At 55.5% G+C, this 27,638-nt stretch overlaps 7 protein-coding genes across 7 annotated transcripts; all 7 read right to left on the reverse strand.

Annotated features, from left to right (window-relative positions):
• Nucleotides 1-3,042: 3,042 nt before the first annotated feature.
• Nucleotides 3,043-3,819, reverse strand: LPMP_302360 (hypothetical protein; the record flags this gene model as incomplete). Its single annotated transcript, XM_010702957.1, has 1 exon — nucleotides 3,043-3,819. The coding sequence occupies one exon, from the start codon at nucleotides 3,817-3,819 to the stop codon at nucleotides 3,043-3,045; it is 777 nt and encodes a 258-aa protein (XP_010701259.1).
• Nucleotides 3,820-4,624: 805 nt separating this feature from the next.
• LPMP_302370 (pre-mRNA cleavage complex II Clp1 protein, putative) lies at nucleotides 4,625-5,902 on the reverse strand (the record flags this gene model as incomplete). The annotated part of the gene is made up of 1 exon (XM_010702958.1): nucleotides 4,625-5,902. The coding sequence occupies one exon, from the start codon at nucleotides 5,900-5,902 to the stop codon at nucleotides 4,625-4,627; it is 1,278 nt and encodes a 425-aa protein (XP_010701260.1).
• Nucleotides 5,903-6,917: 1,015 nt separating this feature from the next.
• On the reverse strand, nucleotides 6,918-7,493 carry LPMP_302380 (peptidyl-tRNA hydrolase, putative; the record flags this gene model as incomplete). Its single annotated transcript, XM_010702959.1, has 1 exon — nucleotides 6,918-7,493. The coding sequence occupies one exon, from the start codon at nucleotides 7,491-7,493 to the stop codon at nucleotides 6,918-6,920; it is 576 nt and encodes a 191-aa protein (XP_010701261.1).
• A 1,333-nt stretch (nucleotides 7,494-8,826) lies between these two features.
• LPMP_302390 (hypothetical protein) lies at nucleotides 8,827-12,501 on the reverse strand (the record flags this gene model as incomplete). Its single annotated transcript, XM_010702960.1, has 1 exon — nucleotides 8,827-12,501. One exon carries the CDS (start codon nucleotides 12,499-12,501, stop codon nucleotides 8,827-8,829), a length of 3,675 nt encoding a protein of 1,224 aa, XP_010701262.1.
• A 3,964-nt stretch (nucleotides 12,502-16,465) lies between these two features.
• On the reverse strand, nucleotides 16,466-18,808 carry LPMP_302400 (hypothetical protein; the record flags this gene model as incomplete). The annotated part of the gene is made up of 1 exon (XM_010702961.1): nucleotides 16,466-18,808. One exon carries the CDS (start codon nucleotides 18,806-18,808, stop codon nucleotides 16,466-16,468), a length of 2,343 nt encoding a protein of 780 aa, XP_010701263.1.
• A 3,429-nt stretch (nucleotides 18,809-22,237) lies between these two features.
• On the reverse strand, nucleotides 22,238-23,248 carry LPMP_302410 (DnaJ domain protein-like protein; the record flags this gene model as incomplete). Its single annotated transcript, XM_010702962.1, has 1 exon — nucleotides 22,238-23,248. The coding sequence occupies one exon, from the start codon at nucleotides 23,246-23,248 to the stop codon at nucleotides 22,238-22,240; it is 1,011 nt and encodes a 336-aa protein (XP_010701264.1).
• Nucleotides 23,249-24,035: 787 nt separating this feature from the next.
• Nucleotides 24,036-25,943, reverse strand: LPMP_302420 (heat shock protein 70, putative; the record flags this gene model as incomplete). The annotated part of the gene is made up of 1 exon (XM_010702963.1): nucleotides 24,036-25,943. The coding sequence occupies one exon, from the start codon at nucleotides 25,941-25,943 to the stop codon at nucleotides 24,036-24,038; it is 1,908 nt and encodes a 635-aa protein (XP_010701265.1).
• Between the last annotated feature and the right edge of the window lie 1,695 nt (nucleotides 25,944-27,638).

Genomic DNA, 27,638 nt, shown 5'->3' on the forward strand with positions numbered 1-27,638 from the left:
TAAAAAAAAGAACAAGTAAAAGCAAAGGCCGAGTAACGTTCAAACACGACCACCGAGCATAACAGAAAAGACAACAACAAAACAAAGGAAAAACAAGCCTGGTTGTGTAAAATGTGTGTGTGAATTGCCACCTACGAGAGAGAGAGAGAGAGGCGGACAAGGTGAAGCCAACAAACACAAAGGTTAAAACAAAAACTAAAGATGAAAGATTCCACGAGAGATTCGGAATGTACATGGGAGAGGAAGTGATGGCGTGTTCCCTCCGCCCCAAACTTCTTTGTCACACCTCGAGCGGGAAGAGAATGTGATGATTGCCAGCTACTCGTGCGGGGAAGAGAGAGAAGAAGAGAGGTAGAGAGTCGCAGGCAAAGAGAGAGAGAGAGCTCGAAACTCCCCCTCTATATCTATGGCGAGCGGGGGAAGCCGTTAGCGCCAAAAAGGAAAAGAGAAACAGAAGCGCAGAGAATTCCCCTTAGATGACGGGCCTCTCGGTGTCCCTTTCACACAGACGTAGACAACAACGAATCTGCAAAACACTCCTCTTTATCGTTGTTGCCAGAGTGTGTGTGTGTGTGTGCGTGTGCGTGCGTAGCGGGTCAGCAAGTTACAGAGTGAATTTGATTTCGTCCTCTAAAGGGCCTGCACAATGGAGAGCAGGGGAGAGATTGGAGAAGTCCGCTCATCACCGCACCAAGTGAAGCAAAAGACAAGTTGTAAAGTACCGAAGGCGGATAGAGGAAAGGAGCGGAGAAAGAACGACGTACAGCAGTGGCCCTAGTGAAAGCCCTAAAACTCACCCATGGTGTAGGCTCTGAAGGAGAGAGAGAGAGACGGATCGGAGGCGCGAGGTGGAGAAACAAGCGAGAAACCAGCAGAGTCGTGGCCCCGTGCTCGCTGCTGCCCCCCGAGTTCGTTGTGCACATTGCACCAGGCACCTCAAATCGTATCCAGGCTCGTAGCTCCACTTGTATGCACATTCGCACCCTTCCTCCATCCGCGCTCCCTACACACCACAGGTGCAAAACAGGCCTACAGCGCTACCTTCAGACTGCTATCACGGCGCTGAGCGTGAGTCAGTGCTCTCCGTGCGCGCTTCTCTCATCATGTTGTCTAGTCATAGCGACTGCTCCAGACGTGGGCACGAGCCCCATACCTTTTTCTTCTTCACTCGTCATTCCTCACATTTTAGGGGACGCGCGTTCCTTCGAGGACACTAACAACAGAGCCTCTTTACTTTTGGCTCCTCTTATTCGGTTTGTCTGCTGTTTGGTCACAAATAAAGAACCGCAAAACACGTGTGTCGTGCAGGTCTTCGGCATGCAGTCTGAGGAAGGGCCATGCGTGATGCGTTTGTCATAGCATCTCTCTTCTTTTTTTCACCGTTGACAGCACATGGCGTCCCTCCCCTTGCTTGCAACAGTGCCGCCGACCACTCTCATCGTTACACTACTGCGCCCCATGTGCAGTGGCTTTCCGCATTGCTTTTAGCAGAATACGTTGACCTCCCCCTATCCTACGCACAACCAATCACAACGTGTTGCATCTCCTACGCGTTGAGAACAAGATGAAGTTGCACTCAGCGTATTCAAGAGTCTCGGGGAGGAGGACGGAGAAAGGTGCGGCAGTGAAGCGGGCAAGCGAGCAAAAATGACAACAACAACCAAAAAAAAACTAAAAAGACAATGGAGAAGGCGAAAAAGAGCGGAAGTGAACGCCTGCAACGCGAAGAACATACAAAGAACAATGCACACACGCACGCACACACACACACACTCACTCACTTACTCACAGCACGAGCGCGATGACGCCACTATGGTACGAAACAACAACAACTAGGGCCTACACCCATGCATAAGTTACACGTACACACCCACACAAGCACACACATACGCACAAGCTGCCACGCACAGAGGGGGGCGTACCACGAACAACTAAGCAGAGTGGGTAAAAGGGACGTTGGCGTCACTGGGGCAATCCATGAGTAGTTGTGTGTGAGTGTCTGTGAGTAGAGCGGTGAAGGTAAGACAAGGGGGAGGAGGGCGAGCAAGGAAGTGGATTTGCTGTTGGGTTTTCTGTTACGTCATTTGAAGGGAATGACAAGGAAAGGGAGCAAAGCCTGCTGACATCTGCAGCAGCGGTGCGTTTACATACGTGTGGAGCGGGGAAGTGGGTGACAACAAGCAGAGCAGCAGGGCCTTCACACGCCAAGGATGCCCTTTTGCTTGTGGGGGAAGGAGGAGGAGAGAGAGAGAAAGAGCAACGAGCGAGATTTCTGTCGCTCCGCACACATCTACAGCACATCAAAACAATCACATGTGGCATTGAGCTCTCGATTCGCGTGACGCGATAACCTCAGCGACGTTTACAACATCCAGCAGAAGCACATCACTGTCATCCTAGGCACGAGCAGAGATTCCCATACGCGAGCACACACACACACACAGAGGGAGACACACAGACAGCAATAGTGGAAGCAGAGAAAGGGCGAAGACCCCCAAGCGAGTAAGTAGTGACACACGCACACGACAGAAACACAGGGCGAACTAAATAAGAGGCGTTCATTTTCGTGTGTATGTTTTGCCAACCTGTGCAACAATTGACGAATAGAACAGCAAAGCGGAAACAAACACGAAGGAAAACGAAAAAAAAAGGAGATACGAATTAGTCAGCTCAACCAACAGCACACCGTGAGCCCCCCAAGCTAGAGGGAGCACTCAAAGGCCCTCACATGAAGCGAGCAAGAACAAAGCCACGTGGAGTACAGCGCGCTCGTCGTCTGTCCTGCTCTGTGCGAAAGGCATGTGTAAGTGCGTTGATGAGCCACTAAATAGGCGGCCGATGCGCAGTCCGTCGCAGTGTGTGTGTGTGGGTGGAGGGGGGGAACACATTTGCAACGGCATTGAGCAGCAATCCGTGAGCCTTTTACGTGTCTCCCACCTTCTTGTCCGTTTTCTCTTCTTTGCCTTTCCCGCTGCCTCCGTCACCACACGCCTTCCATCCAGTCAATTCACAACTGCGCTTCTCAGCGCTTCAGCGGTGGTCTTACGGCGGCGTGTCTGGCCCCTCCGACGCCATTGCAGTAGAGGAGCTCGTTGTGTTCATGGATGCTATGTGCGTAATGTCGTCCCACGGAAATGGCCACGTGTGCTGCGCAAGGTAGGATGTTGCCATGCCCTCCAAAATTGTCACCGACATCGCCACCAGGGCCTCAGACCCTTGCTCTGGAATCATAACGGAAAACGTCGACATGTACGCTCGCAAGATGAGCTGTGCTAGCAAAACGCCGAAAACCCGCTTGGTACGGCATCGCGCTGACCCAGCAAATCGTCGACGTGCGATCAGCTTGCCAAGAGTCATTAGCACCGACGGAATCTGCCAAGTGAAGAAGTCGAAGTTCCATTCGTCGTTGGAGCTTGCAAAGGCGTACAGCGCATAGCTCGCGTAGGTGCTAGGATTGAAGCGATCGAGCAGCGCCAGCACATCGGACCAGCGTGTGAACATATAATCGAGCATAAAGCGCGGTGTCGTGGAGGCAGCTAGGTAGCGGACGGGCATGATGAGCACCGAGACGCCTACCTCTGCCCCCATAGAAAGGATGTAGCGCATCGCCTCGCGCTCCGCAACGCCCATTGTACCCTTACGGCCAAATAGTTTCTCTGATACAAAGCCCTGTGCACCGTAGTAGACAGTAGAATGCAGACAAAGCCGCAGAAATGCACCGTAGGTAAGTCGGACGGTTTCAAAATTAGAACCGATTTTCGGCAAATAATACGTGCTGGACGTCCCTGCGTCGGCTTGGCGGAAGCCGCTCATTATCATGGGGTCACACGACTGCATGTTGGGGGCGAGGGGATCTGCAACGTCGCTGCTGAGAGTCGTCTCTCGGTGCTTAGATTGATCGAGGTAGCGAGGAAGAGAGGGGGGGCGAGAGAAAAGAGCACGCGTGCGTGGCTACTACACTACCTGGTGTGGTGCCGTGTGTGGTTGGTAGGCAGAAGGACTTGACGACCCCTATTGGCGGTCTATTTCCCACTTCGCGAACAGTTACTAGAGAATGGCGCAGGGTGAAAGGAGAGAACAACAACAACAAAGGAAAAGAGAAAAGGAGAAGTAGAGAAAAGTATCCCAGATGATACGCATGGAGGGGCATCTCCTGCAACCGGCGCACACAATACAAGGCTCTTTCTCAGTTAAAAGCCTCCGCGGCCTCCGTGACTGCGCGTGAATCAGCGCCGCGCCCCGCGTGGCATCGAGTGCTGTGTGCATCTCATCCTTTACGCTGCTTCCTCCTTTCTTGTACTGTCCTTGGTCGTTACACTTGTAAAGAGCGGCACCACTGAAGAGAGGCCGTAGCAGCTGGGTGTTCGTGCTGAGAGGCCTGCACCACAGAGACGGCCACCATACCAGGAAATGGGAGAAGCTGAAGCGTGGCGCTCTTCTGTTTATCGACTTTTTGTTTGTCGGTTGCTGAGCGTCACTTGTCCTCGTTGTCGTGCAGGTGTGTGCATCTCTCTGTCAGTCCCTGTGTGTGGGTGTGTGTGAGTGTTTATTTTCTTTCGTTAGGTGTGGGCGCCAAACATTTAAGGGCTGCTCGTCGAGGAGGTGTTCAGTGAGAGGACATCCGCTACAGTACTGGCAAGGGCAGTACGAGTTCACGTGGCAGGTGCAGGGACGGCGAGACCACCAAAAACGGCTTGGGTAGTTCACCACCGGATGGGGCAAGGAAGCTGACAAATTGCTTGCCAACCTCCAGCAGGGCGACAAAACCCGCCACGTTTGCTTCCGCAGCAGACGCCGCCGTGTCTGCCCAGACGACGGCAGCAAGACACAGGTCCGGCACCTCTCTCCAGCTCAGCGGCTCGAATGTTTCCGAGTGGAGGAGAACCAATTCGGATATTCGTGCCACGCCACGCACTGGCATCAAAGAGGTACGCGTGGTGCCAAAAAAGTAGCGTGCTAACTGCGCGCGCCGGCGCTTCTCCGCACCGGACGCGGTGGGGTGCAGCACGCCTGCCAGCTTTGGCACCCGCACAAACTGCACCGTGCGTCCCAAGACAGCGTTGTAAAGAACATTTTCCAGTTCCCTGTCCGCTCCGGTGATCACAACGTGCGTGACCGAAAAAATGGAGAGGAGGTCACTCAACACGTCGTGCTGGATCTCGGTGGAGGGAGACAACGAGTGGATCAAGAAGCCGCCAGCCTCAAATTTAGAGTTGGCGAACCCGAGTGAGGTGGCCGCTTGCGCCGCACAGGCGCACAGATCCAAGTAGCGCTTTCGCGTCGCAGTTGTGACAGAGGCCGCGCCGTGGAAGAATGTCAGCGGCATCATCACATTGAAGTCCTCTGGCGCTGTCACAGGCTCCTCTACAAAGGCAGCGGAGACCGTACCTGGACAGCCCACCATTGGCATCTCCACGTCGACGTCCACGTAGCACATGCCGTACGGGCTACCGTGGCGAACCGCGAGATTGAGGAGCGTCCGTGACACCACCTCACGCTCCCACTGGTTCTCGCCCACAACAAGAACACGAGGACCCTGCCAAGAGTCTCTCAGCTCCTCGGAGCTCAGCAAGGCTTTCTTGCGGCGTTCGTCAATGGCGAACATTGCATCCACGCGCGCCGTGTCCAGCAGTGCGTGGATCTCATCGAGCACGCCGCTCATCGGAGTCTGCACGGTAGCCGCGTCTCCTTCGATCCACAGAACAGCATCACCAAATGCCTCTAGCACAACACACGTCTCCGCTGGAAAGACGTAGCGTAGGTTTCGAGTCAGGGGACTGCGAAACAGCTCTACTTTCCCGCTGAGGAGCAGAACAGCACCGCCTTCTTGCCCTGCACTCCATTGTATCGTAACGGCCTCCTGGCTGAGATGAAGTGAGGTGTGCGTCTTACACGACTGCATGATCGACTAATAAAAGAAGCGGGTACTGTAGCAAGAATACCCTGGCGAGTGGGAGGGGGGAAAGGGCTACGACACGATCGATGAGGATCGTCAAGGATTCCAGTGCCTCTACGCGTAGGGAAAGCCCAAGCAGACAGACACAGGCAGACGCAGAAGGGCACCTAAAACGGCTTAGCGGTCGCTTTCGCGGTACGTCACAGGATTGATCTCGTCAAGACACACACACAAACACTATATGCGTAGGGATGTACGTGCCTGTGTGTGACTGTGTACGCGAGGGCACCTAGTAAGAGCAAGAGACAGGGCGCGTATCTGTAAGTGAGGGTGACGTGCAGTTTTGCATTGTTGTGGATGGGGGGAGGGGGGCTTCTCACGCGCTATACTTTCTTAAGGAACCAGAAACAACGGCAGCAGGGCAGCAGAAAAGAAAAGAGGCAAGACGCATCACAACGTAAGAGAATGGAGAGCATCAGCCAGAACTTCAGCGAGAAAAAGAGAGAACGGCATCAACACAGGACACTCAGGAAAATGCCCCTACACACTGGGGAGGGGAGGGGGTTGGGCACATGTTCGTGCTCGTGTGGATGCACACATGCGTGCGTCGAAATGCGCAGGAAAAGTGTGCACAGCTGTCAACATCGTGTCATCCCCCACAAGAGTGACAATGCAGCACGCATTATAACGAGCAGCACTAAAGAGGCGCTGTCAATGTATATATATAGAAAAAAAAAACGCAGCCGACACCTCCGTCTTCATAAACAGCGTTCATACAGTTGGGTATAGCAGGACTCACTGTGAATTTGTTCGGGCAAAGTATAAAAACAGTGATGAACTTTGTTTTCCAGGTGCTTTCCTGTTCTCTGTCGCGTTAAATGGCCTCCATAGAATACACGATGAGGAAGCACACTGTCACGCTGCACATGGTGGATACAGATGCACGCGTAAACGCTTCTGCAGAATGTTAGTGCACAGACACAGCGACACATCGCCACTAGAGCGAGCCGCATGTGTTCCACTACGAATAGAGTTTCAATGAGCCCGTGATGGGCTCGAGCACATCCGACGGGGCCGGACCCAGCGCCACGACAACAACGTCAGATGTTTTTGGCACCGTTGTGGACTGCGCAGCTCCGGGTACCGCTATCTCGGAGTGCCGGACCCGTACCATTGGCAGTCGGTGCTTCTGTGCGGTAGCAATGATGCGTTCCATCGTATCTTTGTTGGGGCACTTGAGCGTAATTTTGCCACAGCCAATGCGATTCCACCACAGGTACCAATGGCGCCAGCGCTGATGATCCTGCAATCCCGCTACGCCCACCGACAATGATGCGGATGTACTCGGAGACGCGGTCAGGTTTGTCTCTAGTTGAAGGAGCTCGACTAACTGAATGCCAGCTGACGCTGTAAACACCACCACTTCCTGTGCAGTAATATTCAGCTCCACTTCGCTGCGCACGACGAAGACCATCTTGAGTCGCAACGCCTCCATCTGCTCGTACTCGCTGTCGACATCGACACAGTCGCTGTCCTCGTCGGAGGTGCTGCTCGTTATCCACTCCCAGCTGTCCTCGTCCGCGGCTGCGACATCCATTGCGTGTGCCTGATCAGTAGCTACAGCAGCAGCAGTGGTGGTAGACTGCACGTGCAGCTCCTCCAGCACCTTGGCGGCTCGATCTCGCCGCGACAACACCGGTGTCAATACCGCTTCGTTCGATACCGAGCGGTGGCTTGTCAGCCGCTGTAGGAAGGTCACACACAGGAACGCCATTGCACACCCCAGCAGCATGCCCGTTGCACATGCAGGGGTCCGCGTTGTCTCGTCCAGCAGAGAGTCGGAGGGGGCCATGTAGAGTATGTGAATCTCCTGTAATACGGTTCTATTATGTGTGTGGAGGTGTGGGTGAAGGAAGAGCAAGCAGATATAGCAGCGGAGATGCAATCAGCGAGTACAGTACCACACTCACACCAGCGTGCCCGTGAGGTGTAGTGAGCAGCTTTGGCACGCTAGAGATAAACACTCTAGTGTTGCGGATGCTGTCTCCAGAAAACATAGCACTGTAGTAGTAGTAGTGGAGGAGGGGGGGGAGTGGATCAGATGGAAAGCAAAAGCGCTACCCAACATCAACGAGAGAAAGTACGGTGATATTAGGAGAAGTGGGGGGAGAGGGGGTGTCCTTTGGTCCACGGACCCCCAATGCAGAAGATGGGGTGTCGCACAGATGGCAATCCACTTGGCAAGCTACACCCGCTTCTCAGGTTTCGAAGTCGTAGGGAGGCTTATCTGCGTGCAGGTGACGGCGTGCACTGCTTCTTCGCCGATGAAACACTGCAGGGTTTAGCAGCCCCCTTTGGCGTGCGGCCTGCTCCCACCTAAAACGGAAGAGGTCATGAGCCAGTGCAGGCAGTCGTCTTCAAAAACAAAAAAAGGAGAGAGAGAGAGAGAAGAGCGAGCCACGAGGCGGCTCAATCCGAAATCATCGCCGGCTTTACATCATTCCCTTGAATGCCTCACATCCCCTGCCATTCCAGCACCCCCAACAGAGCCGACACGGCGCGAACCATCAATAACAGCGCTTTCGACACCATTCGCATTCGTTTCCTTTTTCTGTTGCTCATGCACTTTGTAAATGTAGCGATGAGCCTTGTGCTCCTCTTCCACCAGCACGGCATGGAAGAGAGGGAAAGAGTGGGGTCGGAGGGGCAGGACATGACGCGGCGCAATATGCGGAGACTCAAGTCGTTTTCCATTCACTGACACCACTACCCGCCATGGCAGAGACACTCACGCCTAACACAGACACCCGACACAAGTAGAGAGAGAAGTGCTCCGGAGTTCCGCGAAGCAATATTAAGACGCAGTACCAACGATGGGTAGATGCGGCTACTACACTGACGCTTCCTGCATCATCAGAGAGTACTCGGAATTACATAGGGGAACGGCGATTGCGTCGCAGCAGAATGCCAGGCGACGCCTCGTTGACAGGACGCACCCTACCCAGCGTCAGAGGGCCAGCGTGCAGAACTGGCCCACACGCGTTGCTTTGTTTTTTCTGCATTCCCTTTTGCGACGCTGCTGTTGGACGAGCACCAGTCGACGTGAACGACCCGCCGGTGTCCCTGCCGCGCGACGTGCGAGTCTCCACCTCGGTCCCACTGCATTGAGCCGCAGCACCCTTAAAGGTATCTCGGCGTGCCGCTGTCATGGCAGCATCCCCAGCGGTGGCAGCCGATAGTGGTGGTGTGCACGGTGAGGCCAGACTCTCCTTGTTTGCGGTAGTCAGCGGCAGATCAGTCTTCTGAATGTTAAGGGTTCGGGCATGTCCAGTCCAGCGTTTTGGCCAGACCTTCGGCTCGAGGCGCTGCATTGAGGTACGATTGACGGATGCAACACCCTTTGCTGGGCTCACGTTGGCCGCATTGCGCAGCCGTGGCTCCATTGTGTGAAGCCCCGTCGGCGAGGCGGCTTCCGGCTGCGTTGCAGTTTGCCGTGCGCTACATGGTCGCTCCCGAATGGGCGACGAGGATGGCGGTGCGGTGGCTAGTGTCGCTGTTGCTGATTGCCCACAGGGCGTGATAACGACACCATTGCGAGGCGAGTGGAGAGCCCCTGTCGAGGACACACGCCGGTACACCCATGGTGATATGCCATGGTGCTGCTGCGCCGGGGGTGGGCGAGCGGTGTTGGCAGATCGCGGGACCTCAAACTTCGCGCCGCTGATGCTTCGCTGAGGAGAGCAGCCAGAGAGACCCGGCAGCATGCCAAACGATGTGGCAGTTCTCCGTGCGGAAACCTGCTGCCGTGCATCGAGACGAGGAGCATGAGGCGGACCACGCGCACTAGTCGTCGTTTGCCCCGCAGGCGAAAACGCCGTGCGCCCAAGAACGGCTGCCAAAGACAGCGGCTTCACAAAAGGCGTCGCCGCCGACTGCTCTGCTATCTTCGCTCTTGGCGAAACCAGAGACGATGTAGTTGCTGCCCCAGTTCTCCTCTGCGCTAGCGGGGCGGTGCCCATCTTCCTTGCAGAGAGTTGCTGCTGTCTGACTGCTCCAGTCGCTCCATTTTCAGCAGCCGCAAAGCTACGCCCAGGGCGAGGGTCGACACCTGAAGCAGGTTGTCGGCTCGCATTACTGCCCCTGCCGACCGTCGCTGCGACCGCTACCTCTTCTCTCGCTCTAGCAGAACGTGCGTTCACGGCTGTTTGGACTGTGGTAGGTCGCTCTGCCCTGACTAACGTGTCGGGACGGATACCGTACAAGACGGTGCGCGATGGTGTCGTGGGTTTGACTGCCGTCTGTGCCGCTCGGCTCACCACTGCTGTGGTTGCTGCTCCACGGCCAGGCTCTCGTTGCGGTATCGCCCACGTACCAGCCGCGGCTTTTACGACAGGTTTCTTCTGGCAGAAGATAGGGTGAAACATGCGGTACGAACGCGGTGACGGGGGCCGTGGCTCTGGGCTCTCACTCACAGTGCCAACGCGGCTCATCGCTGCGCCATTGGTTGCCACCGCGAGGACCGGACAACAGCGGGAAGGTGCAGCACTGCTGCCATGGTTCGGGTTTGCGGCAGAGCTGGATTGCGCTGTGTTACTTCGTGGAGCGACCCGGCGGCGATTCTCGGTATTTACGGCCTCCCTCCTTACTGCACAAGGGGAGGCAGGGGCAGGAAGGTTGGTTACAGACGTGCAGGGCTCTTCCAAAGGGGTCGGAGCGGCAAGCTCTTGAGCGACAGCGCCGGGATGCAGGGTGGACAAAGAGAGTATCTGCTGCCGCTGCTCTCGCCGGCGACGTTCCCCTTCCAGCCGAAGACGATGGTCCTGCGTCCGCCGGTATTGATTGAGCACTGCTATCGTCACCACGTCATCTAAGAGACGCTCACGCACCTGATCATGACACGGAGATGACTCAGAGGTCGCCAACGGCTGTTGCGAGTGTGGTGATGTCGCTGTCGATCGTGAAGGCTCGCGCGGCGTTTGGGTTTCGCTGTTGGGTGTTCGAGCGTTGTGCGGGGACTGAAGCTTGCGAGCGCTGCCAGCGCCTCGCCCGCTCGCCAAAGGACGACGGCTCTGCATTAGGTACGCGCTCGGCTTCACCGCAATCGGAGACGTCAGCGTAGGCGGGTCGTAGTAGACCTCCGCATCGTCGGCAAAGGCCCTCGGTGAGAGGTTCTGTCGTACATTGCGTCTCTGCGACAACACCGGCTGGGGGCGTGGCGGCAGTGGGGCGTTCTTGCGACGGTGCTTGTTCACCACAAGCTGTTCGTTGCGAAGCGCGGCTTGATGGTAGGCTACCTTATCTTTAAGAGACATCTGTCGAGCAGCGCCGTAGGCGTCGTTGGCGCTGTCGCGCTTGCTTGCCGCACGGCACGAGCTTTGGACCATGCTATTCACCAGCGAGGCGGTCAGCGATGTACTGAGCGTGGGAACAGCCGCATTGTTGGCGGTCGCGGCGATAGTGTCGCAGTCTATTGCGGTAACGCCGGGGCTTCTGCATTCACGGCGAGACTCTGAAGGCATCGATGCCGCTGCAGTAGCCGGAGACTCGAGCCCACCTTCTGTAGTATTGAAAGTCCACTTGGCACTCTTGTCACAACCAGTATCGAAGCTCCTTGCCACTCCCACCCCGTTTCGGAGAGAGGGTTGCATTGTACTGACACCGTTGTTGTTAGCGACCTCTGAAAAAAAAACTCCAGCAGGTGCGGGGACGGCCTTCGTGTCTGGTTGTGCCCCCGTGCCAGGAAGCTGCGTCAAGCCGTCTGCGGAGAAAGAGCTTTGTGCCCCCGTGTCTTGCTGGAGCAAATGAGCACGAATGCGGTCGACCGTCTCACCTACGAGCTCCTCTACACGAGCCGCCGGCATGAGGGCGCTCCCCTGCGCCGTGGTCGTTGAGATGCTCAACTGGGCAAAGGAGGAATGCAGCACCCACTCCAGGTCCGCCACAAACGCCTGTGGGTCAAATGAGGTGACGCTGTCGTCGCTCAGCAACAACCAATCACTCACAACCCAACGTGACGGCTGCCGAGCCTCCGAGGCACCGTCGCGCACGATAAGCAGCTGCTTGATCGCATCGGAGCTAAGATTGCCATGCGGAGGCAGACTGGCGCTCGCGTAGCCGAATGCCTCCACGGCATTGAGAATCTCCAGAAACACTCGCTCCTCCATCACGCCCCAGCCGGAGCGGATGATGTCACCCAGTGAGAGCCCAGAGAACGCATCCACGCTTGCCACATAGGTATTACCGGTGGACGGCTGCTCCTGAATATACACATCTATTGGTAGCGTTACACACGGCGGCACCGCGCAGTGAGCAGTGGCAGTAAGAAGTGCGTTGATGCGGTCTTGCTGCCGCTTAATAGCCCAAAGATCATTCTGTGAGAGGTTTCGGTTGTCGCGGTGGCAACCGGCGCCGCTGACACGCTGCTCCGTCTCCAGATCCAGCTTGCGACTCCGAATCTCGTAGGCGCCGCCGGTCATCTTGTCCTCAGCGCAGAAGCGCGGCCCATTCTTGCTCTCGTCGGCCTCACTGACGCAGCTGCGCACCGTCAGCAATGGAAACAGATCATGATCAATGCTGCTGTGGGTGGCTAGCGAGCTCTTGAACATGATTGCCTAACACGGGTACCGCTGCTCCGTCTGTGTTGTGGGGGGGGGGGGGTGGAGGAGGGGAAGTAGTAATGACGTTCTTTGGATTCGTTAGGATGCCGTGGGAAAAGATGACAACAGCGAGGCGGTGCAGACGACTCAAAAAGGCCCGGCAAGAAAGGAGACAACCGGGAGAGCGCAAAAACTCCCCTCCCCCATACACATCCACACCCACACACACACACACGCCGTCACGCAGTCTCCAGAGAGCCTCGGCAGGAGGAGGGGGGGAGGGGGGAAACGGAGGGGGAGAGCAGCAGAGAAACAAACACGAAATAAAAATAAACAGTCAACAACGCGCTAGAAGATGCAAACAGGGCGTGGGACGGAAGAGGTCCAACGACGAGGAAAAGCGCAGCCTCTACAAACTGACAACGGTGCAAGGCGTGGGAGGGAGAGAGCAGAGAGGGGGAAGGAGAATCACGCCAAACGTAGCGAAGCAGAGAAGGGGAATGGGTGGAGAGAAACCAACAGGGGTACAACGGCACGCACTTCTGCTTGAGTCGTGGGTGTTCTATGTCGATGAGAGATCAGATGTACAGCGTGTGGCAAGGGTGTTTTTTTTTTTGAAAGACAAAGCTCAATGAAGTAAAATGCACACGAGGAAGGCAGAGAGAGGGAACAGTTTAAAGAAGAGATGAGGCTGCAGGAAGCGCGCAAGGAGAAAAAGAGAGACAAGAACAACGAACACGTTGGACTACCGCGTGATTGTGTGTTTCAGATGATATTCTAAAAATACAAGTGCCTCTGCCGCTGACGCAGGTTGAAGCGAAGGGAGGAGAGAAGACGCCAATACACAAGCGGAGGAAGGGGGAGCAAGTTCAAAAGGGGTAGCGAAGAAAAATAAAAAGAACAACGAATACCGCGACTTATCGTTCTCGCTTGCTTGTGGTCAGCCAATATACGATGCAGATGTCAGTGGTTTCTTCTCCCTCCAGCACACGACACAGAGGAGAGGGGGAGCTAAAAGAAAGAGAAGACGGGCCTACAATAGGCTGTGAGCAATAACGAACACACACGCATGCACATGCAGAGAGCGAGCGAGAGAGAGAGTGCGTGTGTGTGGGTGTGTGAAATAACGCCGACAGGGGAAAAGAAAAAACGTAGGCGCGCGCGTCTATGTGTCTAACGATGAGAGAGAAAAGAGAGAGTGGGGGCTCACTTTAATCGAGAGGCTAAGTCATACAGACGAAAAAAAAACGTGAGCCGACGACGGGAAAGGGCGGTGGCAGCGTTGCTGTGACTGTGATGGGCTCGAGGAGGGGTGAGAGTGACAAGACACACAAGCACACACATACATGCAAGAGAGCACTAATCAATAAGAGAAGGTGGTCGCTCTCCCTCGTCGCCGGTACGAGTTGCCTTCTAACGGTGAGGAGGAGGGGGGAAGGAAATATGGTGGCGATATGGCGGCACGTGTTCACGCAGCGTCACATGTACGTGTACATGTGACGTCCGCAGTGTGCGAGACACCTACACACAAAACGGAATGAAAAGAAAAACAAAAAGAAGACGGACGGCTGACAACGTAATGTGCAGGGTAGTTGTCGTGTGCAATGAAATCCAAAAAAAAACAGGCAAAAAACCAACCTCCCCTCCGCCCCAAAGAAAAGATGTGGCGGAAGGGGTGAGTTTCGCTGAAAGAAGGGCCACTCGCCCTCTCGTCCTCGTGCTCTGTGTGCGCAGTAGAACGAAAGGAAGAGAGGAGGACAGGAGAACACGCGAGCTCGCTTCGAGAGAGTGGTAGCGATGGTAAGAAACCTTCTTACTGGAGCGGAGAAGCATCAGTTGCCGATGTGAGCCGGTGAGAAATGCAGTCCCGAACAGAGGAGAGAATGTGCGGTGAAAAACAAAAAGAGAAAAATGGCAGGGGAGACGTGGAAGAGAGAGCAGAGTGGTACGAAGGAGAGCCATCCGTGCAAGCGTCGCGGCTACGCCCTCCTCCAACGCGGCTTTGTGCGGTGGAGAGAGTAGTTGTGCAGAACAACGGTTGCCTAGCTGCGCTAACCCCTATCTTGTCATTTTTCCTACTGTAGAGAAGCTTGAGCCTTCTAGTCACTGGGACTGCCCTATACCGCAGAGGACTTGCTCGCAGGCCGGATCGAACTTGGATCAACATGTGGGTAGGTCACTGAAATGGCGCTGCGCGAGCACAGCGAGTTTATTAGGTTTTTTTGTGCGTCTTTCCTCCTGTTGACGGCGGTGTTATTCTTACCCTACTCTGCAGTCTGAGCATGTGTATCTATTGCACCTTCTATGTGGTTTGTGTGTGTGAGTGGGAGGAGGGAGTCGCTGCTGCAACGACGCTCACTCGACGAGAACAGAAGCTCGCTCGAGCACTCCCTACAGCGACACGTCACAACGGAGGAGATCCTAGCAAGGGAGCCGACCACGAAACAGAGAAATAGCAAGAGGGCAAAAAAAAAAGGAATCACACAGCTACACGAAGAGCGATGAGAACCATCAAACACGCACCGCATCAAGTGGGGGGAGGGGTGGAGAGGGAGAAGATCGCGAAAAGGCGCAAGAGCTGAAACAACAGCAAAAGGGAAAACGTGAGCACGCCACAACACAAGGGGATATACTTCATGAAGAGCCACAGGTTGCGTCATAAAAGGGTCAAAAACACGCAGAAACGACATCCACCATAGTATATATATATACGAGTGTCAAGAGCGTAGCAGCATACACTGAAGAGGAAGTGTGGAAAGAGATCGGGGAGGGGCAGAGAGTCAGAGGCTACACGACTTGAGAAATAAGGGGAAGTAGGACGTGCGTCCGACGCAAGACGAGGGAGAGATAAAACGTTACCAGAGCATAGAAAAGCGGAGGCAGCGTCTTTTTGTTGTTCTTTGTTTTAGATGCGTGGCTATAATTGAGGAGGATGTGTGTGTGTGTGCGCGCGCGTGCGTGTGCCTGTGATGGAACGCCACAAAGCGAGAGACAAACACAAACAAAGGAGGGAAGCGGGAGATACAAAAAATCGTTAACATCCAACGGCGTTTGCTCACATCCCGTTTTCTCCTCAGACTCTCGCAAAAAAAAAAATGTTACGCGAAACATTACGCACACCCCTCCACACACACACAGCGACCAGCAAGGCAGCACAGCTCAAGGGAGGGAGAAAACAAGCAAGCAAGCGCGCGGGAGACGAGATGTAATACCTGTAATGAGGATAGAGATGGCAAGCGGGACACAAGGCAAATGGATCTTCGAGAGCCAAGTAGAAAACAGAAGTGGAGGACAGAGGAGGAATCAGAAACAAGGGAGATGGTGAAGGCGGTGGAAAAGGCTATACAGGGGAGCTGGACATCATCAAGCGGAGAGAGAAAAAAACAGGAAAGGGAAACAAAGGAGCGGCACAAAGCGAGGCAATAACACAACAAACAAACAACGATAAAGCCAAAAAACTGTTACACATACAGACGCGCGCATGCGCCTCCCAATCCCCGTGCGCGGAGGAAAGCGCTGGTACTGAAGGCATCAAACGGCTGTAAAAGGGGACGACCATACAAAGAGGTGTAATGGTGACGACAGCGCAGAGGGAGGCAGTCTTCAGAAACTCGGCAGATGGAGGGGCAAGGGAAGAGGGAGGGGGTCCGGCGCGTGGGCAGAAAAAAGAGCGAAAACAACGGCGCAGTCGAGTAACGTCTGTGTGAGCAGTGGAGCTTCACACGTTATGGCCTCCTTGCGGTGCTTTTGGTACCCATCCGGGGGTGCAGTGTGGCTGCCTACTCCAGTCGTCACTCTTTCAGGTAGACAGACGCGCAGAAAGACATGCACGCGATTCTTCTATATGCCCCTCGCCCGCCTCCCCTACCCACTCATCTCGCACCTCCCGTGTCCTCATTTCGTCGTATCTGCACTCTCCCCCAACACAGACACACGACCCCCTCTTCCCCCCTTTACGTCACGTAGCGTACCTCTACGCCGCATTAGAGTCAAGTGCGACCGTCAGGGGGACGCAGCGCAGCTTTCGCTCTCGGTTGACTGGTACCACTGTGACCAGCTCTAGCAACCCTGGATGTGGGCCCATTCGTACAACACAATTTGCCTCGTTATTACTTACATCGAAAAGCTCGTTCTTGACGCTGGTGGAAATGGTGGGACTGCTCAAGTGGCTGGGTGTGGTGCTACTCTGCATACTGCTCGATGCGGCAATGTCACTCATTGAAGGTCGCTCCATAACGCGAGAGTCAAGCAGCTCACCCTCAGCCGGTGCCACCCTTTCGTTTGACCGTCTGCGCCGTGAACCCGATGTGTAAGATATGACCCTGGATGTTTCGATACAGCCAACGTAGTGAGGCAGGTAAAAGACGGTCTGTGGGGCAGAGGCGCCTCCCGGTGAATCCAACGACTGAAGCGAGTGCAGCTCTACTGGGGTGAAGTACGCTGAGACATATGCATAGAGCCGTGAGAAAACCTCGTAGGAAAAGGTGGCGCGGTCCTCAGCCTTGAAGTCCACCGTGAGCGCGTCGTACACAATCTTTAGCTCGTCCAGCTTACTGCTTGCGATGGGCTCCGTGCAGAGCGGGTAGACACCAAGCCGCCGCAGAGACGTCTCCAGGCGCACCGGCGGGGATGGTGAAGGGCAATGCGCATTACTCAGTGCGCCACTTCCGTGTGCGTCCACCTCAGGCCACGTATGCGTCTTATCACGCGAGCAACATGGTGCCGAGCTGTCGAGATACCGCCGGCTCGAGTCTTCAAGTCGCCGCTTTGCGGAGAGACGACGGTGAATCGTGACCACCATGAGGAAGAGACGCACCGTCATGGCGGCCATCTCCAGCGGCAACACGTTGAGCGTGATGGCACCTTTTGAGAGGATGAGCGACCGGACTTCCTCTAGCGGCGCACGGTGCTTCGACTCAAGTGGTCGGTAAAGGCTGGCTCGTTGCGTGCACTCAGTACTGCAGTACTCGACGTCGTCCTCCACGTCTGTGCCTCTCGGCGAGGGGAGCGATGTTGAGATGGCCGCGGTGGTTGGAGTACTCAAAGCTGCTGTGGCCAGCACCGCAGACAACGGGTCCGCAGCACTGCTGCTAGGCCGCTCAGACGTGCTGAATGGGCGAAAGCACACAGGGCACCGGTGTGGCGGTTCCTTGGCTACAAATACCGAGTGCGTTGCGACGATCGGCGTACCTTCGGCGCATAGCAACGTCTCCGCTGGCACAGGGGTTCTAACGAAAAGTCGTTTGCGATAATAGCAATCGAGTACCAAGAAGCAACTGGCCTTTTCGGCCCGCAGCTGAGACTGCAGGTAGTGCATGTGGTTGTTCAACTCCCGAATGCGCTCTAGCTCCAAGCTGTAGGGCAAGATGATACACGCGTTCGTGGTGGCTGCTGCAGCCTCGCTGAACTGACCTAGCCCGCAATGCGCGCGTGCCAGGCTCAAATACCCGCGCACCCAGCTCGGCTCTAGCTGAATGCACCGCCGCGCGTCGTCGAGAGCTTCATGGTAGCGTTCGAGAAAGACCAGTATACGCGAGCGCAGGATAAGGGCATCTACGAGTGCAGCAGCCTTCGGTGCTGTGTCATCGGCTATGGAAAGGCTGGAGTTTGGATCGGTGGCGGTACAGCTGCTGGTGGTCGGTGACATGGGCTGCGTCTCGATGTACTTGTTCACGGATCTCAGTGCTTTCTCGAAGGTTCCCCCAAAGAAAGCCTCCTGCGCCTTCTCCAGCGTCGTCCCTCGCACCTTCTCAAAGTCGTATGCCGGCATCGCTTCAAAAAGGCACTGGCCCACACAGCCGTCGTGCCCACTACTCCCCGCGCGCTCCCGACATGTGGCTCGAGGGCCCAGCATACCGTACGCGCCCGAGCTGAGCCCGTAGGAGTCGCTGTGATGCGGCAGGCTGTCATAAGGCTCGATCGGCTGCAGCGACAGACATGACGTGGGCAGGCACAAGCTGAAGTGCAAGTCTGACGCCTTACTGTGAAAGCGAACTAACGTCATCTGCCCGGTGTGCCGCACTATTTCGCCACTCAGTCGCCCGTTGCAGACTGACAGATACGATGTGCTAAAATTGCAGGCGAGCTGCGTGGCTACGTCTTCCTCGTCAACCACCCACACCGTCGCTCCAAGCGGGAGCTCGTCCTGCGTCAGGCATGGCATCACCGCTTTCTGCTGCAGTGAGGTGAGGTCGAAGATGGGGTCTGGCACAAAGAGAACCCCGTCCTTGCCACCATCGCAGAAAGAGCTCGAGTCATCGTCATTGCTATTGCAAAGCGGCAGCTTCGCCTCACCGCCAGTGAAAGTACCCCACATGCCATCCGAGGAAGAAGGCGAAGACGCAGTGATCCTGCTCCTTTCCTCTTCGTCTCTCGCGTTATGATTGTCCTCATCACTGTTCAGAAAGTCGTCGCTGTTGCACTCACAGTTCCGGGCTGAAGCTGAAGGCAATGAGAAGGCACCCCCCGTGGCAGCAGCAGTGGTAGCACTACACGTGTTTTCTAGGCGTTGGAGAGCTGCGCTAAAGAGGTTTGCGGCAGCTACAGGTGCGTCACCACCACCTCTGCCACCTATGTTCCACATAGAGGACGAAGACGACGACGATTGAGCAGACGACCCCGATGCTGCTGCGGCAGCAGTGACGTTTGAATCCTTACAAGAGCTCATCGCTTCTTGGCGTACCTTCTCTTGTCTAGTAAAAGGCTGCAGAAGCTGCACGAGCGCCTTCGCAGAGCAAAAAAAAAAACGACTCGAGAAACGGAGAGCGAAGGAGTAAAATGCGCTGTCGATCGCCCTCCTCCTCCCCCCCACACACCCACACGATCACCACACACCGTTAAATGCAGAGCAGATGAGCGAGTGAAGCTGTGCAGAACGGCCTATAAACACGAATGCACAAGCCAAGAGACAAACATGCACTCTAGCGGAGTCCTAGTTAGGCGCGAGTTTCGCAGAAGAACCGCGTTCGCACATAGGCATGCCGGTGTGCGTGTAAGTGGTAGTGGTAGTAGGGGGACACTTGAGTGTGGCACTATCGCACGTGCGTGTGCGCCAACCCCCCCGCGCCCGCTCTATGCCACGCACGACAACTCGCCCCTCCCGTGAAGCAAAGCGAAAAGATGAGCGCAAAGCACGCTAAAAAAAAAAAGTGTAATCGTTCCGAGAAATACACGCGCACACCAACTGTGCACCACCAAATGGCCCTGCGCTTCCCCACACCCCTACCAAAGGGGCTAGTGGAGATGACTCGCGAGCGTAGTGCGTAAAAAAAAAGGGGGAGGGAGGGAGGGAAGGGGGGGATAAGGAGCAGTCTCGTGTTCCGCTTGGTTGCCTCTGTGCGTGTCTGCCCGCGTGACACACGTATTCTGTGCGAGAATGTTTTGCGCCGTTGTTGTAGCGTTTTCGTTTTTTTTTTGTGTGTTTTCTAATGGTAAGAGGGCGTGGAAGCGGGGGAGAGGGGGGAAGGGGTGGGCCCGACACACCGCCTGTGGCACCAATCGCAGCGGAGTAGTGAACAGCGGGTAGGTGAAAAGCTATCCAGAAGAGGAAACAGGAAAAAATAAGAGCGAGACGATGAGCGTACCAAACAACAGTCCGTATCGCGCTGCCTGTCCCGCTCCTGCGCACACGGACTGTGATGGACTGAGCGGGTGTGAGAGTAAATGTGGACGCAGCTTCGGATAAGTCAGGTCACAAATCCTAAAAGGGAAATGAGAAGGACAACGCCAGTGAGCCGAGGAGTAAAGACGATCCTGGAGACGGAGAAGAGAGCGTGGGGGTAAATGGTAATGAGGATTGCCGCGCAAACGCCAGTAGAGGAAACGAAGCTAAAAGGCAAGACGGACTCAAACACATACACACCGTAACAAGCAAGATCCACAGCGCAGAGAGAGACTTTTCTATGTTCCTCTACGGTGTTGATGCCCTTGCCTTCCGTGCCGGTCTCTTGAAGGGCTTTTGCGTTGCTGTACGTGCTACCCTGCTGTACGTGCTACCCTGCTGTACGTGCTACCCTGCTGTACGTGCTACCCTGCTGTACGAAGCGCAGCGGTGGGTGGGAAGGGTGATGCGTGAGGAGACGGAAGGCAGCCCCGATAAAGAGCAAACACACACACTACACACTAAAAAGCGTGCGCAAGGGGTTCGGGGAGGATAGAGGCAGGGAGCAAATAAGGCGGAGTCAATGATCTGTGTTTAGGAAACCTCAGAGAACCTCTCTTTGAGAGCAGCGAGCAGGGCGAGGGGAAGGCAGGCACGGTCGTGTGTGGTTTATTTGTGTGTACGTGTGTGTGCGTGTGTGTGGGTGTGGGTGTGTATGCGTAAAGGAAAAAGTGCGTCGTCTTGTACTTCTTGGTAAAATGGCTAGACGGCTATATATGCAGCAAACAACGATGAAGCAAGAGGCGCACTTTTTTTTTACTTGCCTAACCCCTCACTCTCTGCTGGGTGCTGCACTGTCGCAGTTCCCTCTTTTCTTTTTCGTTTGTTGTTTTCTCTGTTCCCTCAGTTCCAATGCGCTTCGTTGTGTGTGCCACCTCAGTTTTTATTTTTTTTGTCCTGCCTTTCCTCCTTCTTCGTACACGACGACTAAAGATCTCTGCGCTTCTGGGTTGTTTTTCTGTCTCTGTGTAGGCGTGTGGTGGGCCTTTACTTGGTTTGGGCCGCACGTGTGTACGAGTGCGTATTGTTGCCTCTCTTGATTATCGGCGCGAGTTTCACTTCCTCTCCCCCTCCTCGTATCGCTTTCCTACACTGGCACTGACACTCGGTCCCTGTGTGGGTGTTTATGCTAGTGCAGGGGAAGGAGGATGTGGAAAAAAGCCTAACGAAGTGCTGAAATAAAAAATTAGCGAGAGTAATGCAGAAGGTAACACGTGCAAGGGCAATGCCAGTGGACGAGTTTGAAGAGCGGAGGCAGCAGAACAACGAGAAATAAAAAACAGAAAACAATCGGCGTTCCCACGTGTTGCATACGCGTCGGCGAGAGGAGCGAGGCACAGAAGGGAGTGGTAGAAATAGGAGTGAAGTGATGCAACCAAAAAGACTGCTACCACACACTCAATGACCGCTGTGCTCTGCAAGCGGTGTGTGTGTGGGGGGGGGGGGAGGATGTGCGAATGTGGCCGCAGTAGAGAGCGAAGGAGGAAAAGATTGACACCGCTTACTACATTACAGAGGTGCATTTCCCCACTCATCCTTTCCGTTGCCTCCTCCCCGCTTCCCGAGTGGGCAATAGCATCCCACAGAAAAGTGTTTGTGTTCACCACACTACCTTAAAAGTCCTGCGCGGCCGCTGATGTTTGTTTCGCATACTCACACACACACACACACACACACACACACACACACACGCACTCACAGAGACGTGTAGACCCCATCACAATAGACAGGGCAAAATTCAATACGAGGGGCGCCACCGCTTCACTTCACTATAGTCACAACCGCGAAGTTTGCGCTCGAGGCTAGTGCAACTCGTAGTATTTTCATCCTTCACTATAAGTGTGAGAACGTTTTCCATTCACCTAACAACGTAGGCTCTCTTTCACTGTGTGACTGTGTGCATCTCTCTGAACAACATCGGCAACCGCCGCGAAGAGCAAAATCAACGCGCAAAAGTAAACAAAATCGTGCTCAGTCCGCAACACAACACGGACACACCGATTGCCTGCCCTCCTTCTCAGGCGCACAGCACAGCAGCCATCTCAGCGCCACACCTCCCCTATTGATCACCCTTCCCTGTGATACTTAGCCGCCAGCGACGACAGTGTAGTGGTCATTCGGCGGCACCACAGAGCGGTAAAACGTCTCTGGGGGACTTGGCACTATGGGGTCGTCGAGCGTCTTGTGTTCCGCGGCTGCAAGAAAGACGAGCGCCGCGGCAACCGCCATTACCTGCAAATCGTCCTTGTGCTTCTCATACGCCGTCATCAACTCCTCTCGGTTGCCCTCCAGCATCTGGTAGAACTGTGTGCGCTTCTTCTGGTGGCTGGTGCGCTCAAACGTGCGCTTGTACATTAGGTAGAAGACGCACACGACTACCAGCGCGTAGATGCGTAGCAGGTATGGATTACGCGTCGGCAGCTCAGCATTATCCGCGAGACGGTCTGCTGTCCTCTGAAAGCGACTCTTTTCGTTTTGCTCTTTCTCCTTTAGCACGGCGCGGCGTCGCAGCTCGGCAGTCATGTCAGCCTGCGCGGCGAATGACATGTAGCGGGTCAGTTGCGCGCGCAGCAGTGAGCGATCGAGCTCCACCCAACTTTGATCGTCGCGATTTTGATACAAGTACTTCCCCTCAGGTGTCCGCCGCTCCGTAGTCGAATCTAGTGCACTCACCTTCTCGACCTCCTCATCCGTCAGCGGTGGCGATGTAGAGTTAGCAGAGGCCTCCGACGATGGCCCAGCAGCGCCGCACGATTGCTGGTCTACAGTGAAGGGCGCCGTGGCCATCTCCTGCAGCGGTTGACGTCTACTCTCCGCGGTTACACCAGGAGGAGCATATGCGCGACGTGCCCACGTCTCGCGTGGTCCTGGAAGATGTAGACGCTCGTATCCACCCTCCTTCAATAGCAGCTTGTACGCATGATTCACCTCCTCCATCTTGGCACTATCACCTGCCTCCGCGTCAGGGTGGTAGATGCGAGCGAGCTCGCGGTACCTCATCTTCACCTCTGCCTTGGTAGCACTGCGCGTGAGGCCGAGAATTTTGAATGGGTCACGCTGCGGCAGCAGGAGTCGAGTGTGGATGAGGCTGAACATACATCGAATGAGTATAGAGCAACAGTAGAAATGTCAAAAGAAAATTAGCAAGGCGCTCTCCGCTCGGGCACCGCTGCAATGTTGAGCAGTGTTGTCGAGGATGCGAATTGGTTGGGGCTGAGGGAAAAAAAAAGACGGGAAAGAGACTCAGTGGTTGAGAGAATGAGTTACGGAGAAGAAAAGGTGCATCGGAAGAAGCACATGACCTCCAGCGAGCGCGGCGAAGCGTAACACAGTCTCGAGGGGGGGGGAGTGAGGAGAATAGCGCTACGCACTCATTACGAAGGCATGCAACGACTTTGCAACGAAAACATCTGCAAGAGCCTTTAAAAAAGGGACATTCGACACCTGCACGTACACGACGCCGAGAGCGTTGATACCCCCACACAGCGGCAGCAAATTCAAGAACCAGTAACTGTAGGTCAAAAAACTCTGTCAGTAGTCGGACGTTCAGCCCTTAACACACGACTTGCATCGACTTTTGGGGCGTGCGCTTACCGCTGTGAAAGTGCAGCAAAATGCACAAAGAGGGAAACAGACTCTGACGTCGCAAGGACACACAACGCACACACACACACACACACACACACACACACCTACTGCAAACAAAACACCGAGAACGGTTCCTCAGTCTCAAAGCGACTTCTTCGTAGATTATAGCAGAATGAGAGACACTACGCTGCGCAACACAGCCGTCATTCTCCACTCAGCTTAACAGGCAAAAAAGAGTGTTGAACTCATACACCGCTACACAACCGCACACCTACAATGACCCACAATCACAACTTCACTTACACCCGGAGTTGGCCGCAGCGGCCTGCTGGTACTCTGTGCGGCCGCACTCCATCACCGCCTTCTGCAGCTTGTCCGTCGCCGCGGCAAGGTCCTCCTTCGCGACGTTCGGGTTCTCCATCGCCTTGCGCAGCTCCGCCACGTGCGTCTTCACGTTCTCCTTCTCCGCGTCGCTCACGTACTTCCACTCGCCCAGCTGCCTCTCCGCCGTGGTCAGCTGCGTCTCCGCGTTGTTGCGCGCCTCCACAAGCTCGCGCTTCACGCGGTCAGCCTCTGCGTGCTGCTCCGAGTCGCGCACCATCTGCTCGATTTGCTCCTTCGACAGCCCGCCGCTCGCTGCCACAACAATGCCTTGTTTACGACACGTCGCCTTGTCCTTCGCCGTCACGTGGCAGATGCCATTCGCGTCGATGTCGAACGTCACCTCAACCTGCGGCACGCCGCGCGGCGCGGGCGGGATGCCCACAAGGTCGAACTGCCCCATCATCTGGTTGTCCGACGCCATCTCGCGCTCGCCCTGGAACACCTCAAATTTGATGGCCGTCTGTCCATCGTCCACTGTGGTGAAGGTATGGCTTCTCTTGCAAGGAATGGCCGTGTTCTTCGGGATAATCGGCACAAATATACCGCCTATGACGCTCGTTCCCAGCGACAGCGGCGTCACGTCCACGAGAATAAGGCCCCCCACATTACCTCTCAACACGCCACCCAGCGTCGCAGCGCCAAGCGCCACCGCCTCGTCGGGGTTCACGCCGCGGAAGGGCTCCTTCTGGAAGAAGCGCTTCACCTCCTCCACCACCTTCGGCATGCGCGTCATGCCGCCAACAAGCACAACGTCGTTGATCTCCTTCAGCTCCACGCCGGCGTCCTTTATGCACTGCTTGCACGGCGCAATCGACCGCTCGATCAGCCTCGTCGTGATGCCCTCGAACTTGCTACGGCTGATGTGCATCTGGATGTGCTGCGCGCCGTCAGCGTTCGCGGTGATGAACGGCAGGTTCACCTCCGTCTCCATCGCCGACGACAGCTCGCACTTCGCCTTCTCCGCGGCCTCGCGCACCCGCTGCAGCGCCATCCGCTCCTTGCTCAGGTCGATCCCGCTCGTCTTGCGGAACTCCTCCAGGATGTAGTCCGACAGCGCCAGGTCGAAGTCCTCGCCGCCAAGGTGCGTGTCGCCGTTCGTCGCCTTCACCTCGAACACGCCGCCAGCGATCTCGAGCACCGAGATGTCGAACGTGCCGCCGCCAAGGTCGTACACGGCGATCAGGCTGTCCTTCGTCTTGTCCATGCCGTACGCAAGCGCCGCAGCCGTCGGCTCGTTCACCACCCGGATCACGTTCAGGCCCGCAATCGTCCCGGCGTCCTTCGTCGCCTGGCGCTGCGCGTCGTTGAAGTACGCGGGGCACGTCACGACAGCGTTGCTCACCGTGTGCCCCAGGAAGTTCTGCGCCGTCTCCTTCATCTTCTCCAGCACGAACGCGCCCACCTGCGACGGCGAGTACTGCTTCCCGTTCCCGTCCTGCACCCACGCGTCCCCGTTCCCGGCGCGCACGATCTTGTACGGCACGTTCTTGATGTCCCTCTGGATGTGCTCGTCCTCGAACCGGCGCCCAATCAGCCGCTTCACCGCGTAGAACGTCGACTGCGGGTTCGTGATTGCCTGGCGCTTCGCCGCAAGCCCCACAAGCTTCTCGCTGCCCTTGAACGCCACAACGGACGGCGTCGTCCGGAAGCCCTCCGAGTTCTCCAGCACGCGCGCCTTGTCGCCGTCCATCGTCGCAACGCAGCTGTACGTCGTGCCCAGGTCCACGCCAATCACGTCGCCCGTGACCTTCTGCGACTCGCAGCGCACCAGCCGCGCAGCCGACACCGTAGCGCCTCCGCACACACGACGAGCAAACATGGCTTACCGGAGGGAGCGTGATTGGCACCAAGAAAAAGACAAAAAGGAAAGTGTGTTGTGATGGGGTGGGTAGCGAAGTCTGAAGAAGCTAAGAAGTGGGTTGGTGGGTGACCGAACAACTGTGGTCGGGCGAGGACGTTAAGCGGAAGAAAAAACTTAACGCTTATACGATATTATTATGTGGGGGAGTTTTCCCTTAGAACCAGCGAATGAGTACTTTGGAGAGTAAAAGAAAGGGCGATAAGCGAGCATTGACCTGCCTGTTGTGAGGAAATGTTTAAAAAAGGTGTGTGTGTGTATGTGTCTTTCTGTGTGAGTGTGCGCGCTTGTGGGAGTCTCTGTGGGACGTGCACTTGACCGTGGATCGGAGAGGAAAAAGGGTAGTTCTCACAGAGAGGCCTTAGGTGCACTTGATTCATTATGGGGGCAGTGTGGACATTCGTCGGCATGGGAGTCATGCAGTGGGTAGTTATGGTGATGCGATGATTACATGCAGCAGTGCAGTTACACAAGTGAACAAAGAAATGTGAAATCATAAAATGAAAAAGGGAGTCAGTGGAGAGCAGTTAAGAGGAAAAGGCAGATGGAGGAGTTGGCGGTAGCGCAAACCAAAGTGATCAACAACGATCGAACGCGCAGGACGAAGCAATGCATGGGTTGGTGAGACTTCAGCGCCGAAAGGTGACGCTGCGTGCGGAAGAAGTACCCATCAACTGGAGGATTTGCACAGTCATCGAGTGGGGTTAGGGAGTGAGTGTAATGCTTGAGAGATATCACCTACGTAATGAGTCCACAACACGGTGGCAGAATGCGGACCATCACATGGTGATATTGATATTTGAGCTCTGACGATTCCACCATGACTCCGTCATCCAACGTAGAGGAAGCCTGCCGCTGCAGTTTGGCCGATTCGCCCTAAAGGGTGCCACGCTGTAGTACCGAAGCGGGGAGCCGCTCCCAGTAGCTCACCGCTCTCCCCGCATCACATACAGGAAGAAGAAAGACCACGTTGCACAGTTCTCTTACGTGCGGCCCACCTGCAGACCTGCAGCGGTGCACAACAAAGTGAAGAGGAGAGAGGGTGTGGTGTAGTCGAGTACTGCTGGGTGACAACGCAGCGGCACCAAAGATGCGATCCGGGCGGGCCTACAATAACAGAGTGCCTTGGGCAGTTTCATATGCCTCCCCCTCTCATCGTATTTAGGGATTCCATTTGTGAGTCGCTTACTCCGCATAGCTCTCGCTGGGAGAACACACGAAGAAACTCGAAGACTTCAAAAAAAAAAGATGGAAGTGTGCCTCTGTCTCTCGTAGTGCGGCAAAACACGCACAAACACACTGAGTAGGCTTCAGCGCTCGTCTGCGTCCTTGCATCGCTTGCAGATGTCCTTCTTTAACGACCACACACTTCCTCGCAGGTCGTCCAAAACACTACACCGATGAATACACTTACCATGGGTCCAGCCATGTGCATGAGGCAGCACCTCCCCTCCGATGCTACTACCGACACAAACGCACCCGGAACCACGTCCAGATGGCCGAAAGTGCACTCAGCCGCACATACGACACCACCACAACGAAAAACAAAATCACAAAGAACAAACGCCGACACAAAACACCGCTCCCCCGCGCTCACCGGCATACGTCAACATTTCTCATAAAAAAACCACATCACCTACAAAATTAACGTGGTAA

Source organism: Leishmania panamensis (assembly GCF_000755165.1).
Source record: "Leishmania panamensis strain MHOM/PA/94/PSC-1 chromosome 30 sequence".
Classification (NCBI taxonomy): Eukaryota; Euglenozoa; class Kinetoplastea; order Trypanosomatida; family Trypanosomatidae; genus Leishmania; species Leishmania panamensis.